This window comes from Gigantopelta aegis, chromosome 4 (genome assembly GCF_016097555.1).
Source record: "Gigantopelta aegis isolate Gae_Host chromosome 4, Gae_host_genome, whole genome shotgun sequence".
Lineage (NCBI taxonomy): Eukaryota > Metazoa > Mollusca > Gastropoda > Neomphalida > Peltospiridae > Gigantopelta > Gigantopelta aegis.
The window spans coordinates 5,077,517-5,096,515 of record NC_054702.1 but is presented as its reverse complement, the minus strand read 5'-3'; the positions used below and the strand labels follow the sequence as shown (position 1 = coordinate 5,096,515).

Sequence of the window (18,999 nt, the reverse complement as noted above, 5' to 3'; positions counted from 1 at the left end):
TATTGGGATTGACTGGCGTAGCCCACATACGAGGAGGACGTTTTCTTGTGTTTCTTGGATCAGTCCGTGTGTGTGTTTTGGTCTGCCTTTCGCACATTTCTAAAAATTCTAATCCGTCGGTATGAGTTTTTAAAGTCATATCGCCGCATAACATATTCCTATTATGTGGTGTTGAGGATCGCATTCCAAAATGAATTGTGTTATTCCAACAAAGTGTATTGAGCAATGACTGTGGGTTACGTGCACCCAATTGGCCTGTTTTCCACCAAAGTACTGAGCAATGACTGTGGGTTATGTACACCCAATTGGCCTGTTTTCCACCAAAGTGTACTGAGCAATGACTGTGGGTTATGTGCACCCAACTGGCCTGTTTTCCACCAAAGTGTACTGAGCAATGACTGTGGGTTATGTACACCCAATTGGCCTGTTTTCCACCAAAGTGTACTGAGCAATGACTGCGGATTATGTGTACCCAACTGGCCTGTTTTCCACCAAAGTGTATTGAGCAATGACTGTGGATTATGTGCACCCAACTGGCCTGTTTTCCACCAAAGTGTACTGAGCAATGACTGTGGATTATGTGCACCCAATTGGCCTGTTTTCCACAAAAATGTACTGAGCAATGACTGTGGGTTATGTGCACCCAACTGGCCTCTTTTCCATAAATGTTCCACTTCGTAGTCGGATATTGGTCAGCTTGAAAGGGTAAGTTCCCCTTTCCACCTTTTTTTAGTTTTTTTTGTTTAGAATTCAAGACCTCTCGTGTGTGAGCAAATACAGAATCTAAAATCAAAGACACCCCATAATTTCCCTGCCTCAAGTATCTATCGAAGCTAGAAAGCATGCCTCTCAAGCTGGAAGGTTCATACTCGTCACCATTTTTTCCACGGAAATGAAAAACTTGCATAAAATCACGTTCAGTTCACTGTATGGAATGTTTTCGAAGTTTCTCGTGTCATGTTCAATATTTTTTTATGTAAGCCTTCAGTATGTTTACGTCATATTTTGTTTTGTTTCAAGTATGTTTATTTTCATTTTCTTTAACAAAGGCTTTGATTTCACCATCAGGCACATGCCGAAATCGTTGGGGTTCATTAGTTAACGCTGGTTCATTAAAAAATCGTCGCTCAAGAAGTCATCAATAACTTCCTGCAGTATATTCACGAACTCCCTGTCATGATCTCGCGACGCATTACTGGCTGTTTCGGGGATTACCTGCAATCGAAATCTTGGCAATTGTTTAACACTTTATTCTGTTCGAACAACACATATATGAAATGTATTTAGGGGCTAAATTGTGTCATTTACCCGGCCCGTGAGCTTTCCGTCAATTTTAACGAGATTGTTTACTGGAATTAGAGTTGTGTCGTCTGCTAAATGTAAATAAAGTTCTGATCACAATTTTAGTTCAGATTTTTGTTCTTAAGTTTATTTATTTATTTATTTATTTATTTATTTTTTTGTTCAGTATAAATTAAAATTAATACATGTTTACTTTACTTTTATAAAATATATTTATTTTAATAACATGAGACCGTGTGCTCAATATTTTAAAAATATCTCTTTCAATCGCCAGTTGTGAATACTGTAAAATGTTATGAATAGGAGAACTAGTTCGATCTAAGTAATCACGTGAGAAGGTCAATGTAATTTTTAACCAATCAAATGTACCGTAGCTTCAGCGATGGCATGGCATGTTGTTAAAAAACGGACAAATGTGTTCGCGGCTTCCCGTATTTTGTTTCCGCTATTTACCCAAAAGGTACGAAGTTGTTAGGGGTTCAAAATACGGTTTGGCTTATTACAAACATAAGAGTGATCACATGCACATTAAAATATTTAGATACTGTATTTTTAAATAAGAACATATAATTAAGTAGATACGATAACGTAGCGCTGACATCGACACGGTCTTCTGTTTAGCGCTACGAGATGAGGCATATACCCCATGTGTAGCAAAAACAAACTTCAGTGTTCTGTGAAAAAACATTCACACTTTGTTGAAAACACTTACTCGATATCGTTGATATATATTAAATTAATTGTTGTTGCAAATATAATTAATACAATGCAGATTAACAATTACCAAGACTAAAAGCGTTCTTCGGCAGCCATGACAGATAATACGAGAATCTCGTGAGAATGAGAAATATCCATACATAAAAATATATAATCTACTTTTTGTACTTTTTGTTTTTATGATATATTTGACGAAATGTATTTTTTTTAATTTATCTTTTAAAACTTAAAATTAATAGTTTGTCTAAAATTATGAAAAATAAAAACATAGGGCCTACCGACATTTAAACTGCATTGTCTGCTCTCGGAACTTTTTTGACAGAGGTCAAGGTAAGTAGACCAGTTTTTATTTTAATGTGGCGAAGCATTGTAATAATATAGATAATGTTTATTTTTTTTGCATGATGTCAGTTTACATCTCTTTACAAGAACAATAAACTGGGTGAATGACGTTTCCGTTTTAAGAACGCTGGAAACATTTCAATGCAAAACTGCTATAGAATTTTTCTTTTCTGTTTTTTTTAACATTACTAATGCACTTCACTCTGAAGAAAATGTTGTGATTAAAAAACTGTACAATTTACGAAATATGGATTTCAAGTGACATTACTGTAGGATATTTATTGTGTACAAAGCCAAAATAAAGGTGCGAAAAGTGACCGTCGTCGACCGTAGTCGTTTTTTAAAGTACTTACAGAGCTAGCCGTTTGCTAGTAGTGTAGTAGTAGAATGTCATTTTAATATTAGTGTGTATTTTGTGCATTATTGTAGTGGCGTATCTCAGATCTGAGATGAAGAACTGTAAAGAATGTTAACTTTGTGCTAGTAGTGTAGTCTTAGACTTTAATTAATCAATTTATTGTTATTATTAGCACTGTATTACTATTAGTGATCGCCAAATATTCCTCATGAGCTCATCTCGGACAGTATATGGTTTTAAAATACCTACAGTTAATAAATAGTTTTAGGTAAGTAACAAACAATATAAGTTGTAGAAGCATCACGAGGGGTATATGGCTTTTTATGTACCCTCTGTGTGTTCTTTTACCCCGAGCCGAAGGCGAGGGGGTAAAAGAGCACACAGAGGGTACATAAAAAGCCATATACCCCGAGAGATGCTTCTACAACGAATTTATCTTGCCGACATGTTAAAACATATAGCCAAATAAACAAAATAACGCCAGATAATAATTGTTAACAATTTATTAACGGAGCCGTACCACGCGGATGCGAACGAAACCACTTGCCAGTGACGAAAAATAGTTCCATCGATAAACGAGTTTTTAACTTCAAATGTTTGTAATACGAAATTGTCTAAAACAGATATTAATAAATAAAAAAAATAAAAACTTTTTTTTTATCAGAAATGTATGTAGTAAAAAAAATAAAAATATTTAAAAAAAAAAAAAAACCCACAACTGTTGCTAATCGCGCATTAATACAATAACACCACGACCGTAATTAGGTGGCCCAGTTCAACACTGCAGCTTTTAAAAGTATTGAAATAGTGTATTTTATAGTAAAAATAAAATTAATTATGTATACTTGATTGATTATCAATGTTATTTATAATCTAATTATTGCTTTAGCATTAACTGGGGTGGCTGGAAACTGTTGGAAATTACAGACGGGGTATAAGAGAATTTGGCTCCGCCCACAGGGGTATAAGGGATTTGTCCAACGGCAAACAACCAATGAGATTAAAGAATTTTACATGAAGGCGAGATAAATATATATATTACTCGACGCAGTTTCTGCGGTGCTCCGAAGAAGATAGCGGAGAAAATTACTTACAACCAACATGGTTGTCAAGGGATAAACATAGCCAGACGATATTGTACATTGCGAATTTTAAGGGCTTACCAATACATATGACATCTTTATGGCGCCTGATGCGTGTCAGTCGTGAAGAAACTTAAATATGTATACAACTACAACTTTATTTGAACGAAACAGGCGATAATATTGCCGAGAAACGTGCCGCTGTGATCTGTGGCGGCCCTGCTACGAAGAAATAGCATCTATATCCCGTAACGGTAACCGAGACGTAGGCGAAAGTTTCCGTTACAATACCGTAACTAGTATTTAAGGTGTAATTGTAGTCGGTAAAATGTTTCTGTTAGTCTAAAACCTGTTTTAATAAGTATCTGTTTATATAAGTTTGTATTTACCTTGACAGGTGACGCCATCCCCAGAGTACCCAGCATTACACGTGCAGGTAAACGATGTCGGGGTGTTGCTACACTGAGCGTTGTCACGACAGTTGTCTGTTCCCAGAGCACACTCGTTTATGTCAGTGGTCGTGTTCGTACCCGCAAAGCAGGTCACGTTGAATTCTGAAATGGGATGAGTTAAAGATATTAAATGAACCTCTCATTTTTTTCATGAGTTATGAGAAATAAACCAAAATAAATAATAGTGAAGACTGAAGCTATATGAATTTTGTTGAAACAAAATACTTATTGTTTTCTCATATCTCCAGGCAGATGCAGGTACAAGTGGAGTGGGTGCACGTTTTACTCAACAAAATGTATGTTTAAAATGATCAAAATTCAAAACTAATACACAGAGGGGCATTTAATATCTGAAGATATAACACATGGCCGTCTTATGAACATTCTTGTATATCAATGATGCCATCAAATGTCTGATATTGTGAAAACCGCGATGCCTTGAAATCTATGACACGAAATACTGCAGTTTCACCATTCATCTCAGTATCATGATCAATATAATTATGTTGATGTCCCAACGAAACTGTATTTGATGTTTTTGCCTACAGACGTTTTAACGTACCGATCACCCGAGTAGTTAACACTGGACAGAATTAGCCACCTTTTGCACGGTGCTAAATAAAAGTTTCTTGCCCACTGGACAGGGTTATCCAGCTTTGGCACGGTGCTAAAAAAATCTGTCTCACCCTAGGGCTGGATAAATCTGTCTGACCCGAGGGCTAGACGAGTTCTACATACGCGTGACGTCATAACTCATGTTTTATGACAATTGACGTCATAACTCATGGTTTTCAAAATTCTGTTTGCCATTTCACGTTGTACCATTGGTTTAAAAATATTTAAACAAATTAATATTTTCAACTTTATATTTATTGTTAAGTTGTTGCATTTTTATGTCGTTGCATAAGTTGGACTATATTTTTCAACGTATGATTAAATGAGTCATTGTTCGTAGGTGAAATGTTTTCGAATCGTTCAACAATAAACAAACCGTACGTAGCTTAAAAATTAATGGGTTTTTTTGTTACTGTAATTAAATGGGCAAGAAAAAGAATCAATCACCGTTGTGAGGTATAGATAAAGCAATTCCATCCCTCGGGACAAAATGTTTTTGTAAGGGCCGAGGTTTACATTTTGTCCCTCGGGTTGGAATTGCCTTATCTATACCTCACAACGGTGATAGATTCTATTAGTCTAGCACCCCGATGCTAGACAATTTCTACATACGCGTGACGTCATAATTCTTTTACGACGATTGACATCATAACTCACGTTTGTTTTCAAATTTATGTTTTCCCTTTCACGTTGTATCATTGTTTTAAAAATATTTAAACAAATATTTTCAACTTTATATTTACTGGTAAGTTGTTACATTTTTATGTCGCGTATGATTAAATGAGTTTGTAGGTGAAATGTTTACGAATCGTTCTACAATAATAAAACCGTAGGTTACAATATAAATGTTTTGTTACGGTAATTAAATGGTCAAGAAAAAGAATCAATCGCCATTGTGAGGTATTGATACGGCAATTTCAACCCTCGGCATAAAATGTTTTCTGTAAGGGATTCGGTAAACCTCGGCCTTCTCAAAAACATTTTGTCCCTCGGGTTGGAATTGCCTTATCTATACCCCACAACGATGATCGATTCTATTAATCTAACAGGAATTCCGCGGAATTAAAGGTATCGCCTACTAAAGACGTGGATGAACATACAGAGGTGGGATTCCGCGGAATTAAAGGCATCGCCTACTAAAGACGTGGATGAACATACAGAGGTGGAATTCCGCGGAATTAAAGGTATCGCCTATTAAAGACGTGGATGAACATACAGAGGTACAACTGTAAACCAAACATGTTTGGCCTAGGACGTTTAGTTTGTAAGAAAGCTGTCTAATGCCGAAACTTTATCGCTAACCTTTAAGTTGTTGCCACCGCCGTCGTAGGAAAAGAAACACACACACACACACACACACACACACACACACACACGCGCGCGCGCACACACACACACATGCACACACGCACACCACACACATATTTTATGTATGCATTAATGTATGTATGTATGTATATATGTATTAATGTATGTATGTATGTATGTATGTATGTATGTATGTATGTATGTTTTAATGTAGGTATGTATGTATGTAGGTATGTATATATCGCCGAGGTATTTCGTAAAAGCGAGACAAAAACAGCACACCTGTAGTAAACGTGGACACGCGAAAGCAGTAGCCAGTATCCACGTCGCTTGTTAGGTTCAAACCGAGGCTGGTTTTAGTGAGGACGACACTCCAGGGGACCGTGGCGCTGATCGACTCGGGTGTGAACACAAAACCGTCGGTCCCACAGTCCCAGGTCTTCGGCGCTCCTGTCTGTGTGTCCAGACGAAACGTTGCGATGTCGCACTTCGCACTTCCCGTCTGGGGTTTCTTGGAGGCGTAATTCATAGTTTTATCTTTGTTAGACGTGATGGTGCACGTGCATTCTTTTACGTAGCTTTGCATCAGTTGTCCGTCAATGTAAAACAGTCTTCCAAACTGTGAGTTGAGACTGCACATGCTTATCACTGAAACAAAGAAAACCAAATAATGAAATTATGTCGCTGTTAAAGATACTGCCACCAGATTGCCAGTAAAGGATCTCGTCGGAAGTGGCAGTCCCCTAGTAGACGAGGCTCTAGATAGAGATTCATGGAATCTATCATTAGTTTGTAAACTGCCCATTCGACTATCAGTTGAGCTAAAGTAATGTTTTGATCGTGAAAACTATTGTATCGTTCAGATTAAAATGTTTTCTACTAACAAAGCTTTTTGCACCACTGCCATGGCATATTAAAATGCATGCCTTGTTTAGTACAATATTCTATCAGCGTCTCTTTATTTAGAGTTTCTCGTCGTCCGAATGTTGGTAGTAGTTGAAACTTCATTTTATTTCCTAATATATGTTTACGTACATTCGGAATTATTGCGAAGTAAAACATTGGGATAAGCAAAACCATCGTATATATAATCCCTGGTACAATAAATTAGAAAATGTAACTAGTGACAAAGTCTATGTACAACGACAGCAAACTGAAGATGATATCTTTAAACCTGTAGTTGAAATGACATTGTGGCCGAACGCGACATGATTGGAAGTCATAGGTTAATAAAACGGGGATGGGGAATCAGATGTGTTACCTCGGGATTTTTTTTTTTTAAAGTTAAAGTTTGTTTTGTTTAACGACACCACTAGAGCACATTGATGTATTCCACAATGGCTATTGGATACCAAACATTTGGTATATTGTTTACAACCTGCTAAACATTTTTATTAGCAGCGAGAAATATTTTATATGCACTTTCCCACAAATAGAACACCGCGTCCTGTGATATACCAATCGTGGTGCACTGTTTGCAACGGGACACACACACACAAAACACAATTAAGACTGGGTCTATTGAGGTTTACCGATCATACAACGCAAGCACCTTGGGTGAGCGCTCTACACACTGACTAGAATTCGCTTCTCCGCTCCCACTGAACAGAACATGTGAATAATATATACCACACTGTCAATATCAAAGTTAACCTTACCGCATAAACGTACTCATGGTATGCATTGTTATTTGCACACTAACGATGTTTAGATTGACAGCCGTTAGTCCCGGGTGCCATGGCAGAAATGTTTATCTGCTGACTAATCAAAACATCCAAAGTGTAGGCCTACTGAGTACGTCTATGCGGTACCTGACTTGTATCACACCCATACATAAATGAAATACGTTATATATGCATATAGTTAATAGTATCACTATGTAAAACACAGATATCCATTTCATATGCAGTAACAAACAAGACCAATTAACATATTTTTGGTGTTTAATTAATTAATTAACTTTTAAATTTGAATTTACCTGGAGTCCCGTCACTTGGACACAGCGCCTCAGTAACGTACGCTGTAAAAGAAAAGAAAGCACATTGGTTTAGATCAGATTTATTTCCGTCCAATACAAAATACGTGCTGTCGGCCAATACGTAAATGCCAGAATTAAGGTATTTCTCTACATTGTACAAACCCAAATATTTTCTAAACCTATATGACATTTCTGTCGTAAACTAAATATCTATAAACTTGTAAAACATATACTGATGGAAGAAAATAAGGGGAGCTATAAAAAGTAACAACAATCGGCCTCGATGGTGTCGTCGTTAAGCCATCGGACATAGCGCGGGTAGGTACTGGCTTCGCGGCCCGGTACGGGCTCCCACCCAGAGCGAGATTTAACTACTCAATGGGTAGGTGTAAGACAACTGCACCCTCGTCTCTCTCACTAACAACTAACCCACTGTCCTGGACAGACAGCCCAGATAGCCGAGGTGTGTGTGCCCAGGACAGCGTGCTTGAACCTTAATTGGACATAAGCACGAAAATAAGTTGAAATGAAAATGAAAGTAGCAGCAAGTAGGAACTGCATCAAAACCCTCACCCATAATATGAGGATGTTGACCGTGTTACTGGCAGTCAGTCTGACGTACTGATATTCAATCCAACATTACATCGCAGTATTTTATACAGACATATATACTCTAACAGTGAATTTAATTTAAAAGTTAAAGTTTGTTTTGTTTAACGAAACCACTAGAGCACATTGATTTCTTTATCATCGGCCTTTGGATGTCAAGTGAATTAAAACTGGTCTCAGATACCATGTGTTCCCTTATTTAGTTTCATTTGTATAGAAGAATAAGACGTGTCTGTGAGGGCATGTTTGCGTGCGTGTGGGAGTTTGTTAGTTCGTACGTGTATGCTTGAATGCACGTATAAATGTAGGGATCGATATAACTGAGCTTTCCATATCAATAACATACAACGGAAAAGAGAAGAAAAAAAACAAGTATTGAACGAAAATCATCATAAAGATAAAAGTAAACAAATAAAAAAGGAGTAAAATAAGATACTATCTGCATTAAAGCATAAATAAATAGATGTAAATAAAACAAAAACCCTGCCCGATACTGACACAGCCACATACAGGTCCCTGCCCGATACTGACACAGCCACATACAGGTCCCCGCCCGATACTGACACAGCCACATACAGGTCCCTGCCCGATACTGATACAGCCACATACAGGTCCCCGCCCGATACTGACACAGCCACATACAGGTCAGCCCGATACCACCTACATACAGGTCCCCGCCCGATACTGACACAGCCACATACAGGTCCCTGCCCGATACTGATACAGCCACATACAGGTCCCTGCCCGATACTGATACAGCCACATACAGGTCCCCGCCCGATACTGACACAGCCACATACAGGTCCCCGCCCGCAGTCAATTCGACGCTCCCCATGGGTTAAACTAAATGTAAATTGCAATTTATTAGAACTGTTTTCATAATGGTTCATAAGATGTAGTAGAGCGTACACAACGTTTTAACAGTTCGCTGACGCCATTCGTGTGAAATGGGGCATAACGCAATGCTAGAATTCGTGTATACATCTAAGTGCAATGTAGGACTGACACTATAACTGTTTGATCTTGTTGAATGGTGTTTTTCAAACATATCTACAAGTTCAGATGAATTAAAAGTCGCATGAGGGATAGGGCGTAATGTCTTATTGAATACGCGATTGACAGTCATCGAATTATTTAGGTTTAGTGTACAAAACAACAAATGTGCTAGTTTCCGGTGGGTGTACGTTTACGATGAGCCCATTCCACACCTATCCCACATGGTGGCCACATTCGTTAGTGTTGTGTTTCTCGTTCCAACCAATAGTCTACATCTGTTATAAATGTAACTCCGTCTACCATAACCATTCATAAATACCCTTACGTGTGCTGTAACCTCACCGTGGTGCAGGGGTGTAACATTCTCTTTGAGAATGGCCAATACAGCACAAAATTGAAGTTTTGAGTAAAATTCAGTATCCGTAAAATTCTGTGATATTTGTGTTTTTTGCACAGTTCTTTACACTGTTTTTGTTTAAGTCTTGAATTTTTATATTGATGTTAATCATCACTTTATTTATTTGCATTACCACAGATTGACACCCAATAGCCGATGTATTTTTCGTGCTGGGGTGTCGTTAAACATTCATTCATTCATTCATTCATTCATTCATAAATAATAACATAGATCCAGCCCACCCAACACATGCACACATGCACAGAGATACACACACAGAAACACACACACAAACACACGACCACAAACAAAACAAAACAAGACAAAAAAACAACAACCAAAAAACCCCAAAGAGTAAACAACAAAAAACATGGCCATAAAACGAACTCTGCCTCTGTCTGTCTCTCCGTGCCTCTGTCTGTTTGTCTGTCTCTGCCTCTGTCTGTCTCTCCGTGCCTCTGTATGTCTGTCTCTGCCTCTGTCTGTCTCTCCGTGCCTCTGTCTGTCTCTCTCTACCTCTGTCTGTCTGTCTCTACATCTGTATGTCTCTCTGTACCTCTGTCTCTACATCTGTCTGTCTGTATGTCTGTCTGTCTGTCTCTCTCTGTCTCTCTCTCTCTGTCTCTCTCTCTCTCTCTCTCTCTCTCTCTCTCTCTCTCTCTCTCTACATCTGTCTGTCTGTCTCTACCTCTATCTGTCTCTCTCTACATAGGTCTGTCTGTCTATCTCTACCTCTGCCTGTCTCTCTCTACCTCTGTCTGTCTCTCTCTGCCTCTGTCTGTCTCTGTACATCTGCCTGTCTCTTTGCACCTCTGCATGAATATCTGTACCTCTGTCTATCTGTATATATGTACCTCTGTCTGTCTGTCTCTCTGTACCTCTGTATGTATCTAAATATGTATGTCTGTCTGTCTGTATGTCTGTCTGTCTGTCTGCTGTCTCTCTGTCTGTCTGTCTCTCTCTCTCTCTCTCTCTCTCTCTCTCTCTCTCTCTCTCTCTCTCTCTCTCTCTCTCTCTGCCTGTCTCTCTGTACCTCTGCCTGTCTCACTATACCTCTGTCTCTCTATCTCTCCGTACCCTTGCCTGTCTTTCTGTACCTCTGTCTGTCTCTCTCTACATCTGTCTGTCTGTCTCTCTATACCTCTGCCTGTCTCTCTCTACCTCTGTATGTCTGTCTCTACATTTGCTTGTCTGTCTCCGTACCTCTGCCTGTCTTTCTGTACCTCTGTCTGGCTCTCTCTACCTATGTCTGTCTGTCTCTCTATACCTCTGCCTGTCTCTAGCTACCTCTGTCTGTCTCTACCTCTGTCTGTCTGCCTCTCTGTACCTCTGCTTCTCTCTCTCTACCTCGGTATCTCTGTGTACCTCTGTCTGTCTCTCTGTACGTATGTCTGTCTGTCTGTCTGTCTGTCTGTCTCTCTCTCTCTCTCTCTCTCTCTCTCTCTCTCTCTCTCTCTCTCTCTCTCTCTCTCTCTCTCTCTCTCTCTCTCTGTACCTCTGTCTGTCTCTCTCTACCTTTGTATGTCTCTCTGTACCTCTGTATGTCTCTCTGTACGTCTGTCTGCCTGTCTTTCAGTACCTCTGTCTGTCTCTCTGTACCTCTGTCTGTCTGTCTCTACATCTGCTTGTCTGTCTCCGTACCTCTGCCTGTCTTTCTGTACCTCTGTCTGGGTCTCTCTACCTATGTCTGTCTGTCTCTCTATACCTCTGCCTGCCTCTAGCTACCTCTGTCTGTCTCTACCTCTGTCTGTCTGCCTCTCTGTACCTCTGCTTCTCTCTCTCTACCTCGGTACTCCTCTGTGTACCTCTGTCTGTCTCTCTGTACGTATGTATGTCTGTCTCTCTGTACCTCTGTCTGTCTCTCTGTACCTTTGCCTGTCTGTCTGTCTCTCTCTCTCTCTCTCTCTCTCTGTACCTCTGTCTGTCTCTCTCTACCTTTGTATGTCTCTCTGTACCTCTGTATGTCTCTCTGTACGTCTGTCTGCCTGTCTTTCAGTACCTCTGTCTGTCTCTCTGTACCTATGTCTGTCTCTCTCTACCTCTCTCTGTCTCTCTCTCTACCTCTCTCTGTCTGTCTCTCTGTACCACTGCATGTCTCTCTCTACCTCTGTCTGTCTGTGTCTCTCTACCTATGCCTGTCTCTCCTAACCTCTGTCTGTCTGTCTCTACATCTGTCTGTCTCTCTCTACATCTGACTGTCTGTCTCTCTCTCTACATCTGTCTGTCTGTCTCTACCTCTATCTGTCTCTCTTTACATATGTCCGTCTGTCTGTCTCACTCTACCTCTGCCTATCTCTCTCTACCTCTGTCTCTCTCTCTCTCTACCTCTGCCTGTCTCTCTCTACCTCTGTCTGTCTCTGTACCTCTGCCCGTCTCTCTGTACCTCAGTATGTATCTCTGTACCTCTGCATGTATATCTGTACTTCTGTATTTCTGTCTATCTGTACTTCTGTCTCTCTCTCTGTACGTATGCCTGTCTCTCGGTACCTCTGTCTGTCTGTCTCTCTGTACCTCTGGCTGTCTCTCTCTACCCATGTCTGTCTCTCTGTACCTATGTCTGTCTCTCTCTGTACTTCTGTCTGTCTCTCTCTACCTCTGTCTGTCTGTCGCTCTCTACATATGCATGTCTCTCCCTACCTCTGTCTGTCTGTCTCTACATCTGTATGTCTGTCTCTCTGTACCTCTGGCTGTCTCTCTCTCTCTCTCTCTCTACCTCTGTCTGTCTGTCTCTACATCTGTCTGTCTGTCTCTACATCTGTCTGTCTGTCTGTCTCTACCTCTGTCTGTCTCTACCTCTGTCTCGCCCTACCTCTGTCTGTCTCTGTACCTCTGCCTGTCTCTCTCTACCTATGTCTGTCTGTCTCTCTGTACCTCTGTCTGTCTCTCTGTACCTCTGTCTGTCTGTCTGTCTGTCTGTCTCTCTCTCTCTCTCTCTCTCTCTCTCTCTCTCTCTCTCTCTCTCTCTCTCTCTCTCTACCTCTGTCTGTCTCTCTGTACCTTTGTCTGTATATATATACCTCTGTCTGTCTGTCTCTCTGTACCTCTGCCTGTCTCTCTGTACCTCTGTCTGTCTATATGTACCTCTGTCTATCTCTCTTTACCTCTGTCTCTCTGTCTCTACATCTGTATGTCTGTCTCTCTGTACCTCTGGCTGTCTCTCTCTCTCTCTCTGCCTCTGTCTGTCTGTCTCTACATAAGTCTGTCTCTACCTCTGTCTCTCTCTACCTCTGTCTGTCTCTGTACCTCTGCCTGTTTCTCTCTACCTATGTCTGTCTGTCTCTCTGTACCTCTGTCTGTCTCTCTGTACCTCTGTCTGTCTCTCTCTCTCTCTCTCTACCTCTGTCTGTCTCTCTGTACCTTTGTCTGTATATATGTACCTCTGTCTGTCTGTCTCTCTGTACCTCTGCCTGTCTCTCTGTACCTCTGTCTGTCTATATGTACCTCTGTCTATCTCTCTTTACCTCTGTCTCTACATCTGTCTGTCTGTCTGTCTGTACCTCAACCTATCTCTCTCTACCTCTGTCTGTCTGTCTGTCTCTACCTATGCATGTCTCTCCCTACCTCTGTCTGTCTGTCGCTACATTTGTCTGTCTGTCTGTCTCTACCTCTCTCTTTCTCTCGCTACCTCTGCCTGTCGCTCTGTACCTCTGCCTCTGTCTGTCTGTCTCTCTGTACGTCTCTCTGTACCTCTGCCTGTCTCTCTCTACCTCTGTCTGTCTCTCTCTACCTCTGTCTGTCTCTCTGTACTCTGTCTGTCTATCTGTACCTTTGTCTGTCTGTCTGTCTCTCTATACCTCTGTCTATCTCTCTTTACCTCCGTCTCTCTGTCTCTACATATGTCTGTCTGTCTCTCTGTACCTCTGCCTGTCTCTCTCTACCTCTGTCTGTCTGACTCTCTGTACGTCTCTCTGTACCTCTGTCTGTCTATCTGTACCTCTGTCTGTCTGTCTCTCTGTACCTCTGTCTGTCTCTCTGTACCTCTGTCTCTCTATCTGTACCTTTGTCTGTCTCTCTGTACCTCTGTCTATCTGTACCTCTGTCTGTCTGTCTGTCTCTCTGTCTCTACATCTGTCTGTCTGTCTCTACATTTGTCTGTCTCTACCTCTCTCTTTCTCTCTCTACCACTGTCTGTCTCTCTGTACCTCTGCCTCTGTCTGTCTGTCTCTCTGTACGTCTCTCTGTACCTCTGTCCGTCTCTCTCTACCTCTGTCTGTCATCCTGTACCTCTGTCTGTCTCTCTGTACCTCTGCCTCTGTCTGTCTGTCTCTCTGTACGTCTCTCGGTACCTCTGCATGTCTCTCGCTACCTCTGTCTGTCTCTCTGTACCTCTGTCTGTCTCTCTGTACTCTGTCTGTCTATCTGTACCTTTGTCTGTCTGTCTGTCTCTATGTACGTCTGTCTGTCTCTATGTACCTCTGTCTATCGCTCTTTACCTCTGTCTCTCTGTCTCTCTGTCTCTACATATGTCTGTCTGTCTCTCTCTACCTCTGTCTGTCTGTCTCTCTGTACGTCTCTCTGTACCTCTGTACCTCTGTCTGTCTATATGTACCTATGTATGTCTGTCTCTCTGTACCTCTGTCTGTCTCTCTGTACCTCTGTCTCTCTATCTGTACCTCTGTCTGTCTCTCTGTACCTCTGTCTGTCTATCTGTACCTCTGTCTGTCTGTCTCTCTGTCTCTACATCTGTATGTCTGTCTGTCTGTACTTCTGCCTGTCTCTCTCTACGTCTGTCTGTCTCTACATCTGTCTGTCTCTCTGTACCTCTGTCTCTCTCTCTACCTCTGTCTGTCTGTCTCTACATCTGTGATAAGGGGCTGGATGTAGCTCAGTGATACAGCGCTCGCCTACTGCGCAATCGATCTAGGATCGATCCCCGTCGGTGGACCCATTGGGCTATTTCTCACTCGAGCCAGTGCTCCACAGCTGATGTAACAAAGGCCGTTGTATGTGTCATCCTGTCTGCGGGATGGTGCACATAAAATATGCCTATAACCGACAAGAGTAGTCCATGAAGTGACAACAGCGAGTTTCCTCTCTGAATATGTGTGTGGTCCTTAACCACATGTCTGACGCCATATAACCGTAAATCAAATATGTTGAGTGCGTCGTTAAACAAAACATTTTCTTCCTTTCATCTGTGATAAATGTAACTCCGTCCAACATAACCATTCATAAATAATAACATATATCCAGCCCACCTACACACACACACACACACACACACACACACACACACACACACACACAAACACGGGAAATTAATGTTCAGGTTAAGTTATACATCACAGAACACTGAATTTCGATTTTACTTTTGTAATTGGATGGTATGACAATGGCGATCTGGTTATCACCCTGGAACACTCAGTCGTGTGTCTTTAAATTGTTATCATATGCATGTGTGTTATTAGTATGTGATATCAAAAATGTTGTTGCTGTCACCAACGGGTATGTAATGAAGGATATGTCATCAGACGAGTTAATATTGCAAAGATTGGCTTTTGAAAACTACCATTTGAGCAGATCACATATATAAGAATGTCAGAGACACACTTAAAAGCACGCACATACACACACACACACACACACACACACACACACACACACACACACACACAAATGCACACATACATGCACACGTGCGAATTAACACACTCTGAAATTTTAACGGGTCAATAATGAGGGAATATGTTAGGGGGATAGTTATGCTGTAAGTAATAGACAAACTACACCGTGTTTAAACACCTGAAATTCAAAATATATCAGGTGGACAATCACCCCAAAACTCCCGTAACATATTCAGGCCCTCAGATTTTCATTCCGCTTGCCCCGACTTCCATATACACTCCACAGGCCCTGTATAACTCTAGTATGGAATAACTATAGCACAATGATTAATTAATCATCGGCTATTGGATGTCAAACATTTTGTAAGTCTGATATGTTGTCATCAAAGGAAACTCGCTACACGTTTCCTAATGCAACAAGGGATCTTTTATATGCACTTTCTCATAGACAGGAAAGCACATACCATGGCCTTTGATCAGTTGTGGTGTACTGGTTGGATCGAGTATACCCCAATCAGTTGAATGGATCCACCGATGTGGTCCGATCCTGTGATCCAATCACCTCGTGAAAGAACTCAACCGACTGAGCTAACTACAGCCCAAATATATGGAACAATGCAATTTATAACATTGGAATACTAGGTTATTACTAGGATAACAAAAAACAGCACACGTTTGTTTTATTTAACGATACTACTATAGCACATTGATTTATCGGATGCAACACATTTGGTAATTTTTAGTAAATAATTTCGGCTTAGTTTGACATAAAATAAAAGTAAAAGTGTTTTGAAATTTTAAAAAAAGCTATTTGTGTACAATTTAGAAAACAATCTGCTCATAAAAAAATTAGCTTGTAGTAAATGTATTTTATAGTATGAAAAAGGCGTTCCCTGTGGGACGGACTATAGATGCTTTATTGTAAATAATTAAATATTAAAACTAATTCTATACACTGCATCTTTAAAGAACATGGTGTTTCGTTCCGTTTCACGCCACGCCTTGAAGAACTAGTCAGTCATGTTGTCCGTGACTATAACTAGGAGAAGTTCAAGCACACCCTCTGAATGATCTAGAAGCATGTCATAGAAAGTGAATATGATCGAAACGGTTGACGTCATCTGTGTACCCCTGGGGAGATATTGTAGAGGGCGTGTTCGTTATGCAACCGATTTGATGTGTTCATTCAAACATTTAGAAGCACACACCCTGTTAATTGGTATTGTATTCAGTACCCCGCCAAATGAGTTGTTCGTCAATGCAAAGGAGATACACCCATCAGTGTTACACTGAACTATTTACTTCAGAACAAGTTCTCGTGTTCTCTCTCTCTCTACGTAGGTTCGTAATCAGAAAGTGGCTGCTTAGCTTAGCCCACTCCCGCAAATCCCCCACAAAAAAACCAAACAAATGAATATAGCAAATAAAATATAATATAATAAGTAACAAACAGAACAGAACAAAATAAAGGCAATACAAAAAGGAATCAAAACACAAATATAGACGCAAACACACAAGAAAACATACTGACAAAGGACAACCACCTAAAAACAACAACAAACATACGGAACACAACAACAACAAAACATAAAACAACCAGCAAAAATCCCCAACCCCAACACAAACATAAACAACCAGCACAGAACACAACAAAATGAAACAAAACAATACTATACAAAAATAATTACAAACTTTCCGAATTTATACGATTTACTGTATTCTGATTGGCTGACGTCACTAAAAAACCAAGCGTTATCCTTACATAAACCTCATAAAAATACGTCATCACGGAAGACCAAAATCGAAATAACCGCACAACACCAACAGTCACTACACGTAAACAAAAGTTAATATCAAGGTCACTTTGCGATAGAAAAACACAAGACAAATCTGCACATGAAATTGTTTCATTTTTTAAAAAGAAGTTATAATAAAGAGATATACACTGTTTTTGTTTATTCAATACTTATTTTTATTTTTAGCGGACAATTTCCAATAGTATGTATACATGTATTCCTACGCTTATTTACAGAACATGGTTGACGGTAAGAACGAAAGAAATTATTTTTGAGTGTTTTAAGGTACACTTCTTGTAGTGTTTGTAATTATAAGATTTTATACCATTTGTGACTTTTATACATCGATAAATTCCTAAAAAATGAGAAACAATTCTTATCAAAACAACAAAACACAAAATAAAATTTTAAAAACATACAAAAATAACGAAAACACAAAACAAAAATCAATAAATAATAAAGTAAAACTAAACAAGCCATAATATAATAATAAGAATTAATATCAGTAATTAAAAATATTAAAGTATTTATTGATTCAAGTTATTACGTTACCACGTTATTGTTGATAGTGTTGATATAAACTAAATGTCATAATTAACGGACACTAGGCACCCACTATTTCAAAATTAAATGGGAGTTGTTACGAACCAACTCATTTGAATGAAGAGGTTTGAACAGTGTAGATCACTGGGACATCAATGAAAAGGAAAGGAGAACAAATTGAAAAACAAAAGAAACACACACCAAAATATAAAGAAAAAGAACAAAGTAAGAGCAAGAAAGTAATATCGAAAGCGCTATTGTGTAGACTGGACAGTGTAGCACTATTTTATTGCTAGCTATGTTATTAAATACGGTATGCTATCCACTGGACTGGTGAAACTATCCTTTAGAAAGCCTTCATTTCATTTCTGCCTAGTATGCTTACTTGTTGTAATGGATATATTTTAAACCTCAGTTCATTCTAATAGATCCTGGTGTAGTTTACTCTGTATGAATGGGTCTCCAGAATTCTTAATATGCTTTATTGAGACAACCATTTGTAAAGTTTGCTGAGTTTCTGCCACAGTTCGCTTAAGTTTGATTTTGTTTTATTTTATTACTTTAGGTAGAAGTTGGTATAGTGTGTTGCTAATACACGTTAGTACGTAATCCACAATAACTTTATCATAGATGTTCAAACAACAAATGGTTAATCACACGGTTAGCACTAGTAATACACAACTTGCACCGACCAGTGATCCATAACTGGTTCAACAAAGGCCATGGTTTGTGCTATCCTGCCTGTGGGAAGCGCAAATAAAAGATCCCTTGCTGCCTGTCGTAATAAGTGTAGCCTATGTGGCGACAGCGGGTTTCCTCTAAAAACAGTGTCAGAATGACCATATGTTTGACGTCCAATAGCCGATGATAAGATAAAAAATCAATGTGCTCTAGCGGCGTCGTTAAATAAAACAAACTTTACTTTACTTTTTAGTAATAC

General features: G+C 39.7%; 1 protein-coding gene across 1 annotated transcript in view; it reads right to left on the bottom strand.

Annotated features, from left to right (window-relative positions):
• Positions 1 to 18,999, bottom strand: part of LOC121372105 (adhesion G protein-coupled receptor E2-like) — a 34,055-nt gene that overhangs the window by 13,507 nt on the left and 1,549 nt on the right. The window contains exons 2-4 of the mRNA XM_041498369.1: positions 8,155 to 8,196; positions 6,459 to 6,824; positions 4,191 to 4,355 (exon numbers count right to left, since the gene is read on the bottom strand). Of these exons, the coding sequence (XP_041354303.1) occupies positions 4,191 to 4,355; positions 6,459 to 6,824; positions 8,155 to 8,196 (573 nt within the window). The remainder of the gene's footprint in view (positions 1 to 4,190; positions 4,356 to 6,458; positions 6,825 to 8,154; positions 8,197 to 18,999) is intronic.